The following is a 23655-nucleotide window of genomic DNA, read 5'->3' as shown; positions in this document are numbered from 1 at the left end:
AGTCTAAATCGCTGAATTCAGAGAGGCATTTAATCAGTCGTTCTTCTGTCCTACCATACGCGAATTGAGCTGGAGGGTATCCTTGTATCTGATAAAATGGGAAATACCTTCTGCCGTGCACTTTATTGTTTTGCAGAATAAGGATCTTAACTTGAGTATTTTGTGATAAGGAACTAATAGTTCAAATGAATTTGCTTTGTATCAAACATTTGGCCAGTGAGCATGCAATAAGAATAACACGTCCAGTCACATCTCTAGGCTGCGGCTAAGCCATTTACCTGCAATATACCTTCTTGCAGAAATTCTAGCCCGAGAGGTATGCAGGAGAACCTTCGTGAAGTTTGGAAGGCAGGAGATGAGATACTGCTGGAAGTAAAGCAGTGAAGATGGGACATAAGTTGCGCCTAGGTATATCAGTCAGTAGACCACTTGCTCGTGAAAGGCACAGTCCCAGGCTGGCGCAGAGTATTTATGTGCCAGGAAGTTTCAAATCTGTGCTCACTCTGCAGCAGAGTGAAAATTCATTCTGAGAATGCATCACATTCGCACCATTTTGTGTTGTCAATTGTGCAAATGGAGTTTTGAGCTTTTTGCATGTTCCCATCGTGGTGTTGAATATCTGAATATCTCCTGTCTGGGTAGTGAGACCGGTAATAACATGGAACCTGTATGGTTGATCAGATAAAGGTTCCTCTGCCCCCTGTAGACAGTGCTTTTGTTTGCCGATAAACGGTCTGTGATGTGTCTGCAGTAGAATTTACCATTGTCTTACAGTTCATGACAGGTTGTTGAATGTGTGTGGAGTGTTCCTCATTATGGGAAACTTTGTAGTGGTGAACAATGTAAAATAAAAAGGTTGTTTATCCTAAAAGTGATAGCCAGCAAATTGGGTATCTGTAAGAACTACCATCACTGAATGAAGGAGATACAGAGATCTGTTATTTTTCAAAAATTTTAATGATCTTCATCACAATAAAATATAGTTAAAATTTACTGATTACTGGTTTTAGATAACTAGCAACTGTCCTCAGGTCTAAGGAAATAAAGAGAAAATTGCCTAACAGTCTTTAAGAAACATACATTATTTATAAAACATTTAGAACATTTTTAAAATTATTTTTTTACACTTTGTACAAATGTATGTTTTTAAAAAATTGTTGAGTGTTAACATTAGCCAAAAGATAGTTTTCTGTTTCCAGAATGAATTTTTGTGCTGCATCAGTGTGTGCACTGATTTGAAACTTTCTAGCAGATTAAAACTGGGTGTCAGACTGTGACTCAAACCTGGGAGCTTTGCCTTTCGCAGGCAGGTGCTCTACTGACTCAGTTATCGAGCACGACTCACAACCCACGCTCTCAGTCTTACATCCTCCACTACCTCATTTCCTATCTTCTGTGAGAGGTTAAAACTATAGGAGAACTCGGAGCAGAAGTGAGAGCCCACAACTGTAATGAACATGCAGCCAGACAGCAGGTGCCGGTCATCGGAACTGCTCGATCGACCTCTGTGCCAGCAGACCACGAAGACCGGAACCGGATCACAGGACACACCTGGTGTCACGAATCGACGCAGCTCGGCCAGTCTACTGCTGGTTGTGCTACACTTTTCAGTTACTGATGCGTTCCAGACAATTAAGCATACAGACTAACCATTGCAAAAAGCAGAAGTAAGCAGGGAGAAGTGGTATTTAATCACGAAACTTCCTGGCCGATTAAAACTGTGTGCCGGACCGAGACTCGAACTCGGGAGTGTCAGTCTCAGTCCGGCACACCGTTTTATTCTGCCACGAAGTTTCATATCGGCGCACACTCCACAGCGGAGTGAAAATTTTGTTCAGTATTTAATCACATTTGAATCGGCTCGTCGACATTTGGGCTGTCGGGCAGTACGTGATGCCAGTCTGTCAATTAGAGCTGTTGTCACAACTCTACTGCCAGTGGGTATGAACCGATGATAGCCACGTGTGTGCTCAGTGCAGATGCCCAACACTCCACAGCTGACCAGCCACACCCCCCTGCTCTCCAGTTGTCATTTTACGGCTCGATTCCGGCCGACACCACTGGCATGCCGTGGTCTCCTGTAAAAGACGAGACGCTGCCGGCTGGCCACACTCGGCATCACAGGCGTAGCGGGCCTCGTGCGGCATCACCGCTGCCGAGTTGGTGCACTGGGTTGACACTCGGCCGAATAAGCAGCTCACTTCTCTGCACTGTTGGCTGTTACCACACCTGCCAATCAGTGCAATATATTATGTGACGAAGGAATTACGCAAACTAGCCACAGCCGAAGCACGCGAACTACTGTCTCCTCTTTACAGATGTGATGATCCACCTCGTACAGTAGCGACCGACGTCTGGGGTTACGATTGCCATCCGTATCCGGTACCTTTTTTCTGAACTCCAACTTTCCCCTCTACTCTCTCTTCTTTGGGTTGTTGCCCACAGACCTATCACAAGGCCCAAAAGACTCGGTTTGTCCTAAGGCCTTCTGCTGCCAATTCTTCACCATTCTCGGTGAATTTTGGTGTTTAGAAGTAGTCTATACTAATTGTTGTAACTGCGACCGGGACGGTCGTGGGGTAGCAATGACGGAAAGCGTGGCGGGACCCGTGGAGAGGCCTGCAAACGACAACGTGACGGGAGAGGACGGACACGACCGAATAAGGACAGAATGAATACGACAAGATAGAACAACGGAGTCACAAGGAAACAAACATCTCCACTCGTACACAGAACAACGAAGTAAGCTGTCTAGCGCAAAGCGAGGTGTCGACCGACGTACGCAAGATTAGACTGGCTGGCTGAGCGAGAGTCAGGTGCTTAATTATGCTATCGTGGGCGCCGCTGTTGGCTGTTAGAACCACGTGTTCCACTGTGACACCCTCACACTAAATGCGGGCCAGAAGGCGTCCGCCGCCACGGCTTATGACGTGATGGTGCAGAGACCTCTATGGGTCTTCGATGTCCGTGACGTCTGGCACGGATTCAAATTCCGTGGTGCACGGTACCAGACTAATGGTTCTACAGTTTCCAGTTACGCTGGCGTTGTGTACCTTTGTGCAGGATGTAATGAACTTTGCTCCTGGCCACACAACTGCAGTGTTTCCACTGTGGATTTTGTAGCCATCTCTCGTGCTGTTGAGCATGTTTGTTCCTGCATCTGGGAGTCCTTTCTTATCTGTAGCAACTCTTTGAGCAATTTACAAGCTCTTGACCAGTGTTATTCTCACCATCCCTTAGTCCCCACTATCTATGGTTCTCGTTCTGCCCTCAAACTATGTTAACACTCAGTGGTGTTTGTCTAGACCCTGGGTCATGTCAGTATCCCGGGGAATGAACCTGCTGACACACTGACCGAATTGACTACATTCGAGCGGCTCTCGAGATCGTTGTTCGAGCACCATTCCTCTGATTGCTCGTTATGCTGCCGAGTTCTGAGGATTTGGAATACGGAATGGCATACTCTGACTTTGCTGAGCAAACTGTGGGTGGTAAAGGAGACCTAGAATATGTGGAGGTCCCCAGTATGGACCTGTCGCAAGCACTCCATCATTCTTTTCCGGCTCTGCATCGGCTGTACTCTATTGACATGTCATCTTGTAACGTGTCGGGCTGATTCCTTGTATTAGTGCCACTTAAAGTTCATGTCAACCGGATGTATTGAAACATTTCCTCACCCAGTAGATAGTGCGCAGTGTTCCTGACCTACCTTGCTTTGCTTATTCAATATTGTCTTCTCGGTAGCTGCGTCCGTCTCACGTAAATCACACTGCAATTAAGAAACCAGGACCATAGATTGTTTTCCAAAATCAAAAGTCAAGACCGTATTCATTGTTGAAGACTTATGACAACAACAGTGCTATTTATTTGTTATCACTCACACACACAATATTCATGTGACCAGGCCTCTTACACTTAATAATTGTCACATTAGGTAGGTCAAAAACTTCCAGTCTTCAACAATGTTCACAGTACACGTTCAATGTTCAGAGCTGAATACAATTACACTGTTTTGGTACCGACCGGAAAAATTAAGCTTCTGTTTCAAGTATTATATCACATCACATTCCGGCACCGACTAGGCGCACTTTCGCTCCGTGAGAATATGACAGAGAACTAACTGAGAACTGCACCAGCTCGGACCTTATATAGACGAGTGCTTGAATATTTGACTATTTCTGTTAATATATTATAGTTTATAATTTCCCAGGGTTAATACGATTCTTTCTAATTGGTTTTGAAGTTAACTATTGGGTTTTATTATTTAAATAACATGAGTGAGCTGTATCAATTTAAATACACAGAACTAACTTATGCATCCGCAATGGGAATTCCCGACTTATAACCGTGGCAGCCTTTTGAACAATAATTTTTACTTATTCAAATGTATTTAATTCTTAATTAATGCACTTACAAAGTTGAGACTGGAGTCATTTTATGTTGAAAAATAAAGGTAGCAAAAGTATCAAAACGAGTCTCGGAATTATTCAGTAGTTCGGTCACAATTGGCACTGAAAGTCATACGGGCTACAGATTTCAAGTCTTAATGTCTATTTAACTAATAAACTTTAGGTTAATTTAAACACTTTGCTGGAATCAGTAAAATTTAGGCTTTCTTTTTAATGCAGTCTTATAGCTGAATTCGATCTATTAGCTCACTCTAATTTTACTTAATATGTATTGCACAATATACGTCATTGTTCATAACTTTTAATAGGATGCATTTCCAATAAAACTAATTAGCTCATTACTTTCAGAATAGACATTAGAATGTACTGAAATAATAGATTTTACTAGGGGAATTTTATTTAAACTATTTCTGAATTCTGTGCTATGATGCTGAAGGCCACAGAATCTGTAGTCACAATCTGAGTAGTGGAAATGAGAAAAAAAAAATTAAAGTTCATTGCTTAACTATGTTAATGAAGAAGTGTAAAACCAAAACATGATAGCAGTGGGCAACCCTGCTTCGTTACAATCTCCATTGTGAGGATGTGACCCACTGTCTTTGTGGTGCTTGTTTGACAGTGGTCCACATTTTGCTGGACTGTCCCAGCCTAGCCTTCCTGCGGTGGACTCTTATTCTTCTTGACTCACTGGACTCTCATTCGGAAGGATGACGGTTCAATCCCGTCTCCCGCCATCCTATTTAGGTTTTCCGTGATTTCCCTAAATCGCTTCAGGCAAATGCCGGGATGGTTCCTTTGAAAGGGCACGGCCGATTTCCTTCCCTAACCCAAGCATGAGCTCCGTCTCTAATGACCTCGTTGTCGACGGGACGTTAAACACTAACCACCACCACCTCTTCTTGACTCACTACCCCCAGTGCTAGTGCACGATGCCTCAGTGGTTGCCCTGGTCTTACAGTTAATTTGTGATGAGGGTTTTTCCCACTCTCTCTAAAGAAGGGTGCCTCAGACTTGTCGGCATATTGAGGGGTTGGCAGGATTGCCCTGTTGGCTCCTCTGCTCAAAGCAAGTAGTGGCTGTCTGGGCTCGGTGGTCTGCCCCAGTCCTCACCCTATATGTTATTTTGCTCTTCTTCTCCCTTCTCGTGTGTTCTGTTTGACACGGTGTTCTTACCCTATTTTCCTGCGCTTCTCTTGCCCTGTCCACGTCACTAGTTCTTAATGGCTATTTGTCAGTTGGTGTGCCTCTGGTAAGTGATGGGCATATGTCACTCATCGCAGTTTCTGCCTTTGTGGGCCTCCGGCTGCTCCCTTTACGGGGCATCTTGCCCACCTTTCTTCGTCTCCCACATTTTCTTCTTGTTCCTGCTCCTAGGCTTTGTTGACCTTCGGTAGACCTTGGGGTTTTCTTTCCTCGGGTTTTCACACTAGGCCTTTCTTTGGTGTTTAGTTTTGTTGACTTGCCTGTTTCAAGTAGGAGGGACTGATGACCTTGTAGTTTGGTCCCTTTAATCATTAAAGCAACCAACCGACCTAACCGGAGGAAGTAATTAAACATTTGTTCATGTTCATGGAAGAGTCAAGAGGATTGTGTGTATGGGCACCGATGGCCCGTCTGCTGCTTCCACCATCTTACAAAGAGCAAGACTCCAAACTGTCTTGAGAAGCAATAACTGCTCGTGTTTAACTCTGGTTTTTCCATGGCTACCTCTCTCGTGCCACATTTTATCACCCAACATGAGGCAATTCTTCTTTATATTCTATAATTTCAAACTTCACAGAAGTTTTGCTGCACATGAGACTAGCACTTCTGCAAGAAAGGACGTTGTGGAGACATGACTTAGCCACAACCTGAGAAATTGTTACCAGAATCAATTTTTCACCCTGTAGCAGTGTGTGCCCTGATTGAAATTTTCTGGTAGGTTAAAACACCTTTTACCTGTGAGAAAATTTCAATTTTCTGTTTGTATCCATAAATCAGAAGATGATTGCTAGTCAACCAAAACTGATAATCTTGAAGTTGTAATGGTATTTTATTTTTAACACATTGGATACCATTCAAACATAGGAAAATCCAGGATGGAATGTAACTATATTACGAGAAGGGAAGTTGCCATTCACCATATTGCGGAGATGCTGAGTAGCAGATAGGCACAACAAAAAGATTTTCGTACTTAAAGCTTTCGGCCAATGGTAATTGGCAATGGCTATTTGGTGAGTGGCAACTTTCCTTCTCATAATGTTATGGCTACCATTAAAGAAATTTTTGTAGGCTGTGGACCCCCTTGCACATAAAATATTGGAACAACAACAAAGATCGTGTTTTCTTTCGCAGTGCTGTCCAGTGACTACACTGCCTGCCTCACCTACCTCATGAGGTACCCAGGAGCAGTCGACATCTCGTACATCATCGACCACGCACTGCACCTAAAGGACCCAGATGTAAGTAGCTCACTGCGTATTTCCCATTTCTAGACTAAAATTCCAAAAATTCTAAACCTACTCTCCAGACACATTTTGCATTTCTCTGGGCTCTCGGAACTGCAGATTTTGAGATGTGGTATGATAGAACTTCCACTGTGGTTGAAGCAATGTAAAAAAAAAAAAAACCATTAAAATAACGTTTTAATAAATCTAAATTTTAAAAAAACCTGATTGGTATCAGAGCCTCTTTTTTTTTTACAAATAAAGCACTGTGTGGGTCAGTGGGTGGGCGTGTGTTTGTGTGTGTGTGTGTGTGGGGGGGGGGGGCAGCTTATTTTTTTTAATTACCATTATTATTTTATGCTGCACAGACTGGACAAAAAACTCTGCTCAGTGAAGAGAGCTGCAAAAGTCAACTGCAGTTGATTAAAAAATGACTTCAGAGAATGGATATGATACAAAAATAAAGGAGATATCTAGCATACAGACACAAACAGCTCATTCCAAACTCACAAACACACAAGCACGCATGAGCAAGGAAATGGCACATCCTCACTTAAAACAACAAATAACCCACAGAATAGGCAACATACTCGAGAAACGAGGCCTTAAAATAGCCTCCAGGACAGATAACTTAGTACACAGAAAACCAAAGGCAACCAATGCAGACGCAGGCAAACATAACATATTGGGTATTTACCAACTGATGTTCCAAGACTCCAAATTAATTTATAAAGGACAGACAAGTAGAAACTTCAATAGCAGATGCACAGAACATAGAGGAGCATTAAAAAGTAACAGCTGTCATGCTACATTTGCTGAACACCTTTTCGACATGAAAACAGCCCAACAGGCATCAGCACTGACTTGAATATTCTCAAATGCAACAGCAGCCCCCCCCCCCCACCCCCTCCCAAAAAAAAAAATTAATAATCGAAGGCATAGTTGAAGGTAAAAACAAACACACACACACACACACACACACACACACACACACACACACACACACACACACACACACACACACACACGGAGCAAGTTCTACATGACATACTGTGAAAGAAAATGTTGTTTTAGAACTTGTAAATGCTGTCTTAAAAACTGAAATTTATATACATACAAATAGTAAAGAGCATTTTTCCTGGCTGATAGAAAATAAAAACCCACTGAGGTCACTGTAGCTTCAGTGAAATATGTCTGGGAAACAGAAGAAAAGATAAACTGTGTTTTGTACAAGATGGACAAATCTACTAGTAATTATAAAATGGCATTAGATTAAACAGGGATATACAAATGTGATGTTTTGTGACCTGTAAAATGGAAACAGATTGCTCAGTAAAGAAAGCCATGTAGCATAAATTACATTACAGCGGTCGAGCACCTTAAATCGAAAATACATGATTTTATAGTTGCTTGTTATCCTGTCAGATTCAACTGAAATCTGTTCATTAAGGACATATGATAAAGTGTTGACAGTTTACCATTGTAGCATTTAATGTGAAGCAAAAGCATTGACATAGTTTCGCACTTCCTGCCTGGGAGAAATTTTCTTTTACGGCTTCTAGAGGGAAAAGTTTACTTTCTGAAATATTTGAGGTCCTGTACAAAAATGTCACTTTCTGTCTTTAGTTAGTGTCCTACATCTATGCCTTGTTTGTAGCATGCTGTAAAGCCATTGGAAAAAGGCCTTATTTATGTTGTAGATATTTTGTGGTATTCGTGTGTGGATAATGCAGTGAGGCTTGTTACAATATTGAAAATAATTTTGCTAATCGCTATGCTAAATATAGTTCTTGTTTCAAATCTCATTGGACAGTCACACTTTCTGTGCCGACAGTCGTGCCCATGTTTCATTCTAAAAATGTGTGAAGTTGCTTCATGTTCAGCTGTGGACACAGACAGGGCTAACCATTAATAATCGGCAGGAAACAGATTGTGAATAGTGCTTTCTGCAAATTTCTAGGAAAGAATGGTTTCTTCCAATACTTCTGATCACAGAACAAATGAAAATTCACTGGAATTTCTGTGTCAAGTATATTAGATGGACTTAACATGGGTAAACTGTTGGGTCCTGGCTCTTAGTATTGCCTTCAGTGTCTCTAGTATTTGGCTATATAGTGAAATCTCTGTAACATGTTCGTGCATCAGATGTAACTCATACAGGTAAAATATCACACATTAGCACAGGCCTTTTTTCCTGCTCATTTTTTCACCTAACTTACGCTTTCTGCCCAGTTCCGTGTGATGCAAGTTATGAATGAATGTCTTACCATGTAATAGCAAACCCAGTAATGCTTCACAACTTATAAATGATACACATTTGAAACCCTCATTAGGAATTGGTCACCTAAAATGAACGGTTAAGCTGGTCAGGATCATTAGTGTACCACATATGAGAGACCTTTACTGCTGCTGAATCTGTGAGGATAGTAGCTTCAGTGAGTGTTTCACATAATTTTAATCTGCAAATGGATTGGATTACAAAATTTCAACGATTCAGATTGCATAATAGTATTTTAATCATAAAGCAACAAGTCATAAATACAACTTTTCACTTTTCTATTAAAAGAGATTGCAAAGGAGAAAATAAAACAATACATAGCTATGTTTATCATTTTTGTGTAAATTTATGTATAAGGAGAAAGAATATATGAGAAACAGTTGATCTAATATTTAAATGAGCTACTGTTGTAGTTAAATGTAGTTAAAACAGACTTCAAAAAAGAAAGCAAAACTACACTTTTTCTTCAGCACAGCATTTTCTTTTTCACAGTCAGCTTTAACAGAAGACTTGTACATTGTAGATTTAAAAAAAAATTGTAGCTTGTAAGTGAGACTATTGTGGAAAAAAATTTGAAGTAAGTCGGTCAAGAAATGTAGAGCTCTTTGCTGCCAACATTTTCATATATGATGTGTGATCAAAAAGTAACAGGTATCTTCTTTGTCTTTGCGAAAGAATCTTTATTTGGTCATCATTATCGAAGTAACATCCCTCAGATATAGAGCACTTATGCCAGCATTTTTCCAATCTTGCAAGCGTTTCTGCAATTCACTTTTTGTCATGGTGCTCGGGTCCTTCAGTAGTTCTCTTTTTCTCTCTTCAGTGGAGGCAAAATGATGTCCTTACATGGTTCTCTTCAGCCTTGGGAATAGAAAGAAGTTGCAGGGGGCCCTTGTCCAGCAAATACAGTTGCTGAGGCAACATAATGATGTGTGTGGTCCCTCCCGCCCCCCCCCCCTCCCCAATTCTGTGAAGTGGTTTTGCCACAGTTCTGGTTTTCTTTCAGTTGCCTTGCACAAACGGCCAGAACTCCCAGGTTGTAGTCCTCATTGACCGTACAACCATAAGGCATGAATACAGTACACAGTATCCCATTGTACTAAAGAAAACAGGGAGAACCACCTTCATGTGCGATCAAACTTGTCAAATTTCTTTCAGTCTTGGCTGTTCAGGCAGTTTCCATTGGAATGATAAGGCCTTGGTTCCTGCGTTGTACCCTTATGCCCATGTTTTGTCACCTGTTATAACCTTCTTTAAAAGTTCCGGATTGTTGTTGACTTCACTCAGCAATTCCTTAGTGATGTCTCCACAACGGTTTTGCTTCAAAATTCAACAATATCTGAACAATTTCTTCTGCTATGCATTTCATCCCCAAAACATATGAAATAATTGCTTGGAATCAGCCAAAGGGTATGCTGACATCATTGGCAACCTCTGTGATGCTTATTCGATGGTTTTCCAGAACACTTTTCTTTATTTCTTTACTTCTTCCACATTGTCATCAGTAAGTGATGTGTTAGTGTGTCCAGGCCAGTCGTCTTCAACATCTTCCTGACCCCCTTTGAAATATTTATACCAATCTTTTAAACTTGCACCTTATTCATAGTAGATTCTTCAAAAGCCACAGTCAACATTTCAGATGTGGTACTGCACTTCATTCCATTTTTCCAGCACAATTTAATGCAAATTCTTTGATCCATCTGCTTCGAAAGTAAAAATTTGATGAGCATTCGAAAACATTTTCAACTATGAACAATAAACTAAATGTGAATGTATGCTTTCCTGGCATATACAGCTGGTGCAGAGTTCTCGGGCTTCCAGCCAGGTGACTGTGTCATCAAACTGCGACGTTTCGACAAGTGACATACTCATCCTCTTTTGGCGAAGTGCCGAGACTTTGCCGTCCCTTTATACCTGCGGTGTGACCCCCACCACCTGGCCGCTGGAGGCTGGATCCAGGAGAGTGGACAGGCAGGGTGGAGGGGGAAGCAAGTGCGCCATTCGTGTCTCCGTCAGAGCATTCCGATCACTTCTCGTGAGCTGGACGGTTCTTGGTGCATTTGTGGCATATTGCGGCTAATGCTGGATTCCAGGCCACGCTCAGTTGATTACCTTCGTCGTCCTTCTTCACAATATTCTCGTCGACCTGTATTTATATTGATTCTTTAATGATGCTGTCCCAGTGCGTCCCGGCTCAGCACAGTACCCTGGTGTTCTCGAAATCAAAGGTGTGGGTTTCTTTGATACTATATTCAGCTATAGCAGATTTCTCTGTCTGTTCAAGTCGCACGTGTCTGATGTATTCGTCGCACCTTTTCGAGATGTAGCGCTGCATTTGTACAATGTACTGTACACCACATTCGCAGGCAGTGCTATATATGCCAGGTGTGTTGAGTTTGACTGGGTCTTTAGCTGAGCCCAGCAGCTCTTTCGTATTCAGCGGTGGTCGGAAAACAGTATTTATGTTCAATTTTCTCAGTAGCCTCCCGATTTTGGCTGACAGGGGCCCCAAATATGGCAGAAAGGGGAGTCTCTTGTTATCTTCCTTGGGGCCTACCCAAGGAGGAAGCTGAGAAGATCCGAAGGGAGACCTGAAGGATCTTCGACAAGTCATGACTCCCGAAAGCCAGCATTACTGCACCGGAACGAGAGGCTATCCAAGCACCAAGGGATGATGCTGACACCGCGGTCCTCCCAGCAGACAAGGGAAATGCGACGGTGCTGATTCGCACAGCCAACTACCAACAGAAAATCTGCTCTCTGCTGCAAGACCCAGCCTACGGGAAACTCAACAAGGACCCTACACCAACGATGACAAGGAAAACCGTGGCACTACTGAAGGACTCGCATCTTTTAGAGGTAGCAAAGAAACAGCTGTATCCCAGAGCGCCAACGACACCGCATAGTACGGATTGCCCTAGATTCACAAAGACGGGGTACCTCTGTGGGCGATTATGGACACTATCAACTCGCACAGTTATGGAGTGGCCAAATACCTGGCGACACTGTTGAAACCACTGGTGGGACACTGCATTCGTCAAATGAAAAACTCCGCAGATTTTGTGACAATACTGAAAGACATCCGAATACAGAGAGATGACCTAATCGTGAGCTTCGATGTCACCTCCGTGTTCACAAGAGTACCTCTACAAGACACCTTGGCACCCCTTAATCAACACTTGAGCCTGAAACAGTGAAGCTCTCTGAATATGCACTTACGACCACCTACTTAACCCATTAAGTCCCAAATTAATTAATTTTAAAAACTGAATTTTTCATTCCTTAATTATAATGTACATAGTGTATGAAACACAATAAGTACAAAAATAGCCGAAGAATATTTATACATGCTGATATATCTACATCTACATCTACATTGATACTCCGCAAGCCCCCCAACGGTGTGTGGCGGAGGGCACTTTACGTGCCACTGTCATTACCTCCCTTTCCTGTTCCAGTCGCGTATGGTTCGCGGGAAGAACGACTGTCTGAAAGCCTCCGTGCGCACTCTAATCTCTCTAATTTTACATTCGTGATCTCCTCGGGAAGTATAAGTAGGGGGAAGCAATATATTCGATACCTCATCCAGAAACGCACCCTCTCGAAACCTGGCGAGCAAGCTACACCGCGATGCAGAGCGCCTCTCTTGCAGAGTCTGCCACTTGAGTTTATTAAACATCTCCGTAACGCTATCACGGTTACCAAATAACCCAGTGACGAAACGCACTGCTCTTCTTTGGATCTTCTCTATCTCCTCCGTCAACCCGACCTGGTACGGATCCCACACTGATGAGCAATACTCAAGTACAGGTCGAACGAGTGTTTTGTAAGCCACCTCCTTTGTTGATGGACTACATTTTCTAAGCACTCTCCCAATGAATCTCAACCTGGTACCCGCCTTACCAACAATTAGTTTTATATGATCATTCCACTTCAAATCGTTCCGTACGCATACTCCCAGATATTTTACAGAAGTAACTGCTACCAGTGTTTGTTCCGCTATCATATAATCATACAATAAAGGATCCTTCTTTCTATGTATTCGCAATACATTACATTTGTCTATGTTAAGGGTCAGTTGCCACTCCCTGCACCAAGTGCCTATCCGCTGCAGATCTTCCTGTATTTCGCTATAATTTTCTAATGCAGCAACTTCTCTGTATACTACAGCATCATCCGCGAAAAGCCGCATGGAACTTCCGACACTATCTACTAAGTCATTTATATATATTGTGAAAAGCAATGGTCCCATAACACTCCCCTGTGGCACGCCAGAGGTTACTTTAACGTCTGTAGACGTCTCTCCATTGATAACAACATGCTGTGTTCTGTTTGCTAAAAACTCTTCAATCCAGCCACACAGCTGGTCTGATATTCCGTAGGCTCTTACTTTGTTTATCAGGCGACAGTGCGGAACTGTATCGAACGCCTTCCGGAAGTAAAGAAAAATAGCATCTACCTGGGAGCCTGTATCTAATATTTTCTGGGTCTCATGAACAAATAAGGCGAGTTGGGTCTCACACGATCGCTGTTTCCGGAATCCATGTTGATTCCTACATAGTAGATTCTGGGTTTCCAAAAATGACATGATACGCGAGCAAAAAACATGTTCTAAAATTCTACAAGAGATCGACGTAAGAGATATAGGTCTATAGTTTTGCGCATCTGCTCGACGACCCTTCTTGAAGACTGGGACTATCTGTGCTCTTTTCGAATCATTTGGAACCCTCCGTTCCTCTAGAGACTTGCGGTACACGGCTGTTAGAAGGGGGGCAAGTTCTTTCGCGTACTCTGTGTAGAATCGAATTGGAATCCCGTCAGGTCCAGTGGACTTTCCTCTATTGAGTGATTCCAGTTGCTTTTCTATTCCTTGGACACTTATTTCGATGTCAGCCATTTTTTCGTTTGTGCGAGGATTTAGAGAAGGAACTGCAGTGCGGTCTTCCTCTGTGAAACAGCTTTGGAAAAAGGTGTTTAGTATTTCAGCTTTACGCGTGTCATCCTCTGTTTCAATGCCATCATCATCCCGTAGTGTCTGGATATGCTGTTTCGAGCCACTTACTGATTTAACGTAAGACCAGAACTTCCTAGGATTTTCTGTCAAGTCGGTACATAGAATTTTACTTTCGAATTCAATGAACGCTTCACGCATAGCCCTCCTTACGCTAACTTTGACATCGTTTAGCTTCTGTTTGTCTGAGAGGTTTTGGCTGCGTTTAAACTTGGAGTGGAGCTCTCTTTGCTTTCGCAGTAGTTTCCTAACTTTGTTGTTGTACCACGGTGGGTTTTTCCCGTCCCTCACAGTTTTACTCGGCACGTACCTGTCTAAAACGCATTTTACGATTGCCTTGAACTTTTTCCATAAACACTCAACATTGTCAGTGTCGGAACAGAAATTTTCGTTTTGATCTGTTAGGTAGTCTGAAATCTGCCTTCTATTACTCTTGCTAAACAGATTTTTTATATTCCTATTAACTTCCATATTCAGGGATGCTGCAACGGCCTTATGATCACTGATTCCCTGTTCTGTACATACAGATTCGAAAAGTTCGGGTCTGTTTGTTATCAGTAGGTCCAAGATGTTATCTCCACGAGTCGGTTCTCTGTTTAATTGCTCGAGGTAATTTTCGGATAGTGCACTCAGTATAATGGCTGTCCTCAAAATAGGACACTGGGATCTAACAGTATCGTATAGCATACTAAACTGTATTCAAGTCTTCACTATTTATTTCTTGTAAAATGGTACAAAACACTTCACACACAGTATTACATGGCATTTAACACATTATGTTTTTGGTTTCCCGTTGCATTTAGCTCTTACACATCTTTTTTGCATACTTCTTTTGTCAATCATATGACCAATTCCATCAAACCTGATGTCTGGTATCACTCTCAACTGACTTGATGGGTATTCCATTGGACGTCCAATATTTGGTCTTCCAGTGTCCAATTTCAAGTATGTAACTGTAACAGCACGTCTGAAATCCAATAAATCCAGTGCATTTTTCCGATGTACTAGTCTGTAGAAGAGCCAGGCATTTACGAGGGCCATTTCCAGCATATGTGTAAATTGGACCCAGTACCATTTTTTCCCTCTAATTACCAACTAACCAGTCATGGTGGTCAACACGTCCCATGTACATGTTATACGACTTCAAAACGGCAGGTTGTTGCACTTGTGTCTTCTAACTTGCTTGTCTATTGTACCGCGTAGCTGCTTCCAAAGGTTCAACTTTGTCAAAATTTGTACCAATTGTAACGCATCTGTTGTCGTGCCATCGAACAAATAAGACTTCACCATTCTTGTCAAACTGGTAGTCATAATTTCCTCGAACTGTCTTTTTCAGTTCATTGCTGCTCAGTAGTGGACAGTCACCAACTCGATTCTCTCTGACAGTCAAAGTTGCTCGAAAACCCAAATTTCTCAGATACGTCAGAAGATCTCTACTAGTGAAGAAATTGTCAAAGTACACACAGTGATTCTTGGGTTTTCCAATGCAGTCCAGCATGTTTAGGACTACTCTTGATCCCAACAGTAGGTCATCCCTTGCAGTATCTTCTGGATCCTTTCCACAGTATAAATAAAATTTGAAACAGTAGCCACTTGCTCCACAGAGAGACCACAACGTATAGCCAAATCTAATAGGCTTGCCTCGGATAAACTGTTTCAGCCCACTTTGTCCATAGTATTTGACTATCATTTCGTCAACTGACAAATTTTCCTCAAATATTCCAAATTTTTGAAAATATTAATTTATCATTTTCAAGACAGGTCTAATTTTGAATCGGCGATCGTGTTTTTTTTTTTTTTTTTATTGGCTATGTCATTATCTTGAAAAATGAAGCAATGTTTTCAACTTCTGATATTTATTCCTTGACATAGCTGTCTTTATAATTGGTATGCCAACATCTTCATACCTCTGTCCATCTCGAACTGTATTATTTACTAATGGGTAACATATTCATAAATATACTTACATAATACGCTGTAAATTTCAAAGTAACTTCATATCCTGTAATATATGTATATAAAAGAGGGGTTGTTACTTACCTCAGCAATAAAATCTGGTAAAATTACCACGTTCTAAAAAGAAAATACATCAGCAGTAGCAGAGTTTCATATTCGAATGTGCAGCAGTACAAATAACTGAAATGATAACACCAAGTCCCAGTGTCCTATTTTGAATACACCAAATTTTATAAGAATGGAAAACAATGAATATAACTCCAATTGAGCTAACAATGAAAGTAGTTTAAAAGACTCATTGTTGACTATAAATAAGCACAAAAAGATCTTTGCCACATATTATTAAATTGTTGATAGGGTAAATACCTGTAATAACAAAAAGTGTGCCTTAGTATTCAATAATCAATTAATGGTATGATTTATTGCTTTTAATTTCCTGTAAGCATACATTTGTTATAAAAAGAATCAATAAATGATGTACAACAGTAATAGTTGCAAATTAATAAATTATTGTATATTTATAAATAAATATGTGCTCTGTCCTCAAAATAGGGCAGTGGTACTTAATGGGCTAAAGTGCAGTGGAGAGGATTATGAACAAGCGGATGGAGTGGCCGTGGGATCTCCCCTTGCTCCAGGGATCGCAAATCTTTATATGGAACACTTTGAGGAAGTGGCCCTACAAACTGCTCACTGTAAACCCAGGCACTTCTTCCACTATGTCAATGATACTTTCGTGATTTGGCAGCATGGCAGGCAGGCACCGGAAGAGTTTATGGACCACTTAAACAGCATACTTGAGAATATCACCTTCACAATGGAAATAGAGAAGAATGGCTGTATTCCATTCCTGGACATACTGATTATGAAGAAGGGGGTTGGCACACTGGGCCATTCAGTGTATAGAAAGAAGACGTACACAGACCTATACCTCTATGCAACCAGCTGCCACCATCCACCACAATGCCAGTCAGTACTGACCACCTCGGTACATAGGGTGCGCGTCATTTGTGACAAAGCCTACCAGATGAATTACATCACCTTAAAAGAGGTATTTCGGAAAAATGGGTGTAGTGAAACACAGATTGGTAGGGCCTTCAAGAGCAGACAGGTTGACAAATTTCGGGAAGAGGAAGAGGAAGATAACGATAACAAGACACTCGCTTTTCTGCCATATACGAGTTGCTGTCAGCCAAAATCGGGAGGCTGCTGAGAAAATCGAACATAAATATCCTCTTCTGACCACCGCCGAAGACGAAAGAGCTGCTGGGCTCAGCGAAAGACCCAGTCAAACTTGACACATCTTGCATATATAGCACTGCCTGCAAATGTGGTGTACAGTACATTGGACAAACTCAGCGCTGCATCTCAAAAAGGTGCGATGAACACATCAGACACGTCCGACTTGGACAGACAGAGAAATCTGCTATAGCTGAATGTAATATCAAAGAAAACCACACCTTTGATTTAGAGAACACCAGGGTGCTGTGCCGAGCCGGGAGCTATTGGGACAGCATCATTAAAGAATCGATATAAATACGGGTCCACGAGAATATTGTGAACAGGGCCGAAGGTAATCAACTGAGCACGGCCTGGAATACAGCATTAAGCATTAGCCGCAGTACGCTGTGAATGCACCGAGAACGGTCCGGTCCAGCTCACAAGATGTGACCGGTATGTTCTGACGGAGACACGAACAGTGCACTCACTTCCCCCTCCATCCCGCCCGCCGGCTCTCCCGGATGCAGCCTCTCGCAGCCAGGTGGTGGGAGGCACACTACATGTATAAACGGACTGGCATTTGCAAAGTCTCGGCACTTCGCCATAAGATGATGAGGATGTCACGTCGCAGTTTGAAGACATCGCCATCCGGCTGGAAGCCCGAGAGCTCTTCATCAACAATAAACTAAATATTCAGAACAGCTGAAAGTGCAAGCATACATCGTATAAAGCTCATAAAATTGAAAAAAGTCCCTGTTACTTTGTCCAAATGTACATTAGTGTATTGTGTAAAAATTTGAAGTAAATTGATCAAGACATTTTCAAGATTTTTGGTAACAACATTAAACAATGACTTGCCTCTGTATAGTAGTGTGGGTTAATTTATCCTGTTTACAAATCTAAGTGGCATGTGAAGTTCTGGTTTTTGGCCACTATGTTTTGTTTTTATGAGTTCACACTAACTCTTGGAAGTTTTATGTATAACAGTGCTGGTGATATTACTAGTAGTAGTAGTAGCAGTAGCAGTAGCAGCAGCAGCAGCAGCAGGAGCAAGATGATAGTAAAGGTTTTAATGCAAGAACACTCTTAACATTTAGAGTTATAAACATTTTTTTTAATAACTCATCATTCCAAACCCCACAAATGCCCATAAAAAAGAACATTGTACATACATTAACAATGTTGGGAAGGACAGATTACTACTCACTGTAAAGATGACACATTGAGTTGCAGACAGGTACAACAAAAAGGCTTTTACACACTAAGCTTCCTGGCAAAGCCTTCTTCAGAAAAGGAAAAACACAAACACAAACACAAACGTGGGTAGATGCACGCGCGCGCACACACACACACACACACACACACACACACACACACACACACACACACACACACACACACACACACACACGCACGCCCACTATCTCCATTCATATTAGCCAAACTGCAATGTTCAGTTGAACAAAAGCAACACTCTTGAGTAGGGCAGGGAAGGGTAAAGGAGATAGCACAGAGTATGGGTGTGGGGAGAGAAGAACTCTGTCTGGCGGAATGTGCAGGGATTACAGTAGAAGGTAGCAGAACAAGGCTTGGGCAATGTCGGGAAGTTGTGACAGGGGGTGGAAAAGGAGTCAGCAGAGAAGGGGGGAAAAGAGTGGTGGGTGCTTTGGCAGTGTGTGAGCAAAATGAGGGTGAGGGGACATAAATTGGGAGGGGGTTATACAATTGGGGGGGGGGGGGGGACTATTGGGTGGAGGGTGTGGGGACAGTACATGCCAGGATAATTATGGAAGTGGAGAATGTATTGTAAAGGTAATGCCCATCCGCACAGTTGAGAAAAGCTGCTGGTGGAGGGGAGGATCCAGATGACTTGGGTACTGAAGCAGCCATTGAAATCAAGCGTGTTGCATTCAGCTACGTTTTGTGTCACAGGGTTTACATTACTCTAGGCCACAGTTTGGCAGTGGTCTTTCATCCTGGTGGATAGATGGTTGGTAGTCGTACTAAGATAAAAAGCTATGCAATGATTGCAGCAGAGCTGGTATATGACATGACTACTTTCACAGATGGCCATGCCGCTGAAGCGATACGGCAAACCTGTGAAAAGACTGAAATAGGAAGTGCTGGATGGGGTGTATTTGGCAGGTCTTCCACCTGAGCCTTCTACAGGGATATGGTTCTTTTAACAAGGGATTGGGAATGGTGTAGGGATGGACTAGGATGTTGTGGAGGTTGGGTGGGTAACAGAACACTTCTTTTGGATGGGTGGGCATGGTCTCGGGTTTGGGCTCAATGATAGGTAATCAAAGCCCTGATGAAGGATGTGGTTCAGTTGTCCCAGTCTGGGATATTATTGAGTGATGAAGGAGATATTCCTTTGTGACTAGTTCGTGGTGGTGGTGGTGGTGGGGGGGGGGGGGGGCGGGAAGGAGGAGGAGGAGGAGGAGGAGGAGGAGGAGGATTGGGGCTATGAGGGGAAATAGCACAGGAGATCTGTTTGCAGACTAGGTTTGGGGATAGTGCCTGTTTGTGAAGGCCTTGGTGAGACACTCAGCATACTGGGCGAGGTAGTTGTCACTGCAGATACACCATCCCCATGTGGCCAGGCTGTATGGGAGAGATCTTTTTAGTGTGAAAGGGATGGCAGCCATCATAATGCATGTGGACAGAGGTGTGTATGGAGCCATCAGAGAGGTGTTAGTCAATGTCCAGGAAGGTGGCACACTGGGTTGAGGAGGACCAGGTGAAATGGATGGGAGAGGAAATGTTGAGGCTGTGAAGGAATGAGGATAGGGTGTCTTGGGCCTGAGTCCAGATCAAGAAGATATCATCCATGAACTTGAACCAGATAAGGCATTTGAGAGGCTAGGAAAGTTTCCCGTAGATGGTCCATAAACAGGTTGGCATAGGAGAGTGCCACATGGGTGCCTACGGTCATGTCACAGATTTGTTTGCATACCTTCCCTACAGAGGAGAAGTAGTTGTGTGTTAGGATAAAATTAGTAAGGCATGTGAGGAATGAGGTATTGGGTTTGGAGTTCAAGGAATGAGGAAAGGTAGTGTTCAGTAGAAGCAAGACCGTGGACATGAGAGATATTGGTGTATAAAGTAGTGACATCAACAGTGACAAGTAGGGATCCAGTGGGTAAAGAGATGGGGATGGTGGAGAGTCAGTGAAGGAAGCGATTGGTACCTTTGATGTGGAAAGCTAGATTTAAGACAATTGGTTGGAGGTGTTGAAGTCAGTGAGGTCCGAAATTCTTTCAGTGAGAGCGTGATAACCACCTAGAATGGGGCATCCAGGATTGTTGTATTTGTGAATTTTGGTGACCTTCTACATGCTCCACACAGGGTGTATATGACCCGGGACAACTGGAACGTCTGGGAAAAACCTGGGAATTTTTTCATCCGGGAGAAAATCGCGAAAAACCCGGGAATTCTTCATTGTTTTAGTTTTCTGTTAATTTTTTGTAATTTTGACTGCTAAGAACCGATGCTCCAACAAAAGATATTACTGTATCCCACTACTGCAGAATAATACTGCAACAATAAAATATAAATGAGAGGAAAAAAAAAAACTTAAATTGCAAAGAAAATGCGCCATATAAGACGACGACACACAGTGCTCGTGCAAGCATCTGCCAACAGCAAAATGTGTCAAAGGCTTTAGGAAGACTGTGCAATGCTTCAAAACAACAAATTGCCTCTGATGAGAGTGAAGTCACAACTGTTTACATTACATTCGTTTTAGCAGTTACGAGCGGGTTCTTGCACATGCGCAGTTGAGTTGCGTTTGAGTGGTAGATTCTCTTGCTTCTGGCTACAGGAATGTGGCTGTTGGCTGTGCAAGCAGTCGCAGCAAGCAGCTAGATGCTACCAGGAAAAGGGGGCACCAAATTCTTATTTTTGATTAAAAAAAAACTTGTTTCACAAAACGCGTAACATCCAGCGCACGTTGGTCTATCGATTGTTCGTATGATTTTGAAACGCATCCCTGTTGGTTTTTGAACATTTTTGAAACATTTTAATTTGATTTCTGAATGAATCATAAGTTGATTTTTGAATGCCTGGATAGTGTACATGATGTCTCAGTCAGGGGAATCCTTGTCACATCTAAAAATAAACTTTCCGCAGACCAAAGGGGACAGGGCTATACGAGCTGAGTAGAGTAAAGCCAAATGGATGAATGCCAATAACTGTCTGATTATGTGGTTGATTGGGTTTGCGAATGATCAGCGTTGTTATAATTACTAGTGAAATCCATAGATTCAGACTACCAGAATGGAAATAAGCGACTAACAGGAATAACAGGTGAGAAAGATTACGTATTATCTTCTCGGTGTATCCAAGAAAATGAAATTTTGACAGAAACGTTTAGGCTAGATCACTACACTAGTAAGGACCAGTTGTACAGTCCCCGGCTAGCAGCCGCTAAAGTTCTATTTTGGAAGTAACACGGAAAACGTGTTGTACGAACATGTAAAAATGCCTAACCAGAGAATAATTGCAGGGTAACTAAATCTGTGATTCTGGCATGGTTAGTGGAGTTAATCGGCAAACATATTTTGACAATGGCATGAATAGCTACAGAATTGGTGATGACAAGATTGTTTGTTAGAATAAGGAAAGAGAAGAAAGGTGGACATCACACACATGGAAGAGTAAGAAGATTCCAAATTTATATAAAAATTTTGTAATAATATTTTTCGATGTAATGCTTGAGAAACTAGTGTGTATGAATGAAATGTGAAACTACTTCCTAACATAAACCTTTTTGCTTGTAGTAGGCCTTACAGGAATCTTATATTGCAACTTTTTGAATTATATTCTGACATGTTATAAAAATGACCATTTGTGCCAAAACAGTCTCGTTTATTTGTTGTGTGTTACAAAATTGCCGCAAAATTCGAAAGGCCTATTTTGTTTTATCTAGCAGACAGTGACAAAATTAGACGTAATCAGATCGAGAAACCACACCATTCTTGGGTATTTTGTATTAACAGCTTTTTCGGTGTTGGATAACGACATTTTGATTGTTCACGTAGCAAAAAGTTTGACAAACTTTGATGAGGTAATAGATTCTTTCGCAGAAAGGAAAGCATGCCATGTAAAGCTGTAGCAAGATTAGAGAGAGAAAAATGCTAGGTGCTATGGATTGAAGAAAAGTGTACTTCTTGCTTGTCTCTTGTCTTTATTGGTTTTATATATCCTATATTTAATTTTATGTCACACAAAACAGCAAGTAATTAGCCAATAGGCAATAAAAAGTACAAATTTTCTGAAGAGTTCTTGTTCTCCTGATTACAAATAATCTCATCCGCTATTAATTGTGAGATTATTTTTTAAGAGGGGCAGGCTGTCAAACTGGCCGACTGGGAGCAGGAGAGACACCACAGGACATTTCAATTTCCCTTGTCCTCAATATAGTTTGATGGAATCCATTACAAAATATAAACGTTCCAATTCCACAGAGCAAAATACAGTGACTTGTGATAGAAGAATGCTATATGAAGAGGCGTGGCACTGCACTTTGGCAGACTTAAGACCAAATAACATGTCTTACATTTTCTCGAACACACATGTTTTATGTTTCAGACTTTTCAGAAAGATGTGCGCTACAAGGTGAACATATTTTTGAAAATTAGTTTTTTTGTTTTTTACTGTTGACCCAGTTAACAAATATCGCAGATCTGGGGCTGATGCACAGAGCAGTCTGAGTTATAGTCTGTTGTCTCCACGTAATCCGTGTTTACATTTAGTGATTTTGCTGTTTCCCCTTTGTTTACTCTCCCGTCAAATGAAAACAAAATGGATATCTGTGGCCGGGAGCTATCAAGAGAATTAAAATAAATCCACATAATTACGAAAGGCGGAAATACGTTACTAGTTTCAGATTTGATTTTATTTCCACATTTCTGACAGTCAAGCATTAATCGCTTTGCAGAACATTGAACCTATTTTTGTCTGTTTGCTAAAGAAATTTGACTTTTATTAACGTTTTCCGCAGAAGCAGTCAATGTATTTCAAACGAAATGTTTAATTCCACAGTACTGGCTAGTTTCAACTGTTCACTGCATTTCAAGTGCATGTTTTCATCTTCTAGCACGTATGGCATTATGCCATAATAAAGAACCAAACATGATATAATACAGTAATGGTGCTCCAAGAAAATTTACATCCTGGAAACCACAATGAAAAGCTTAATATCAGCTCAAGGTCTACTTCATTGGGAATCTGGACTTATGAATGTGCACTTTAATTATGCACTTTAAATGTGCACATTTTAATATGGTTCACTAAATTCCGATATTCTTGGTGTGTCCTCTGATGTCTTATTTTATTAAGACATAGTGT

The 23655-nt window shown here is 41.8% G+C and overlaps 1 protein-coding gene across 1 annotated transcript in view; it reads left to right on the top strand.

Moving 5' to 3' along the window:
- Window positions 1–23655, top strand: part of LOC124718648 (TBC1 domain family member 5) — a 174953-nt gene that overhangs the window by 86960 nt on the left and 64338 nt on the right. Inside the window, exon 10 of the mRNA XM_047244277.1 lies at window positions 6744–6850. Coding sequence (XP_047100233.1) covers window positions 6744–6850 — 107 coding nt within the window. The remainder of the gene's footprint in view (window positions 1–6743; window positions 6851–23655) is intronic.

The sequence above is a fragment of the Schistocerca piceifrons genome, chromosome 10 (genome assembly GCF_021461385.2).
Source record: "Schistocerca piceifrons isolate TAMUIC-IGC-003096 chromosome 10, iqSchPice1.1, whole genome shotgun sequence".
Taxonomy (NCBI): Eukaryota; Metazoa; Arthropoda; class Insecta; order Orthoptera; family Acrididae; genus Schistocerca; species Schistocerca piceifrons.
Note: the sequence above shows the minus strand (reverse complement) of the source record. Positions and strands in the feature narration are given on the sequence as shown.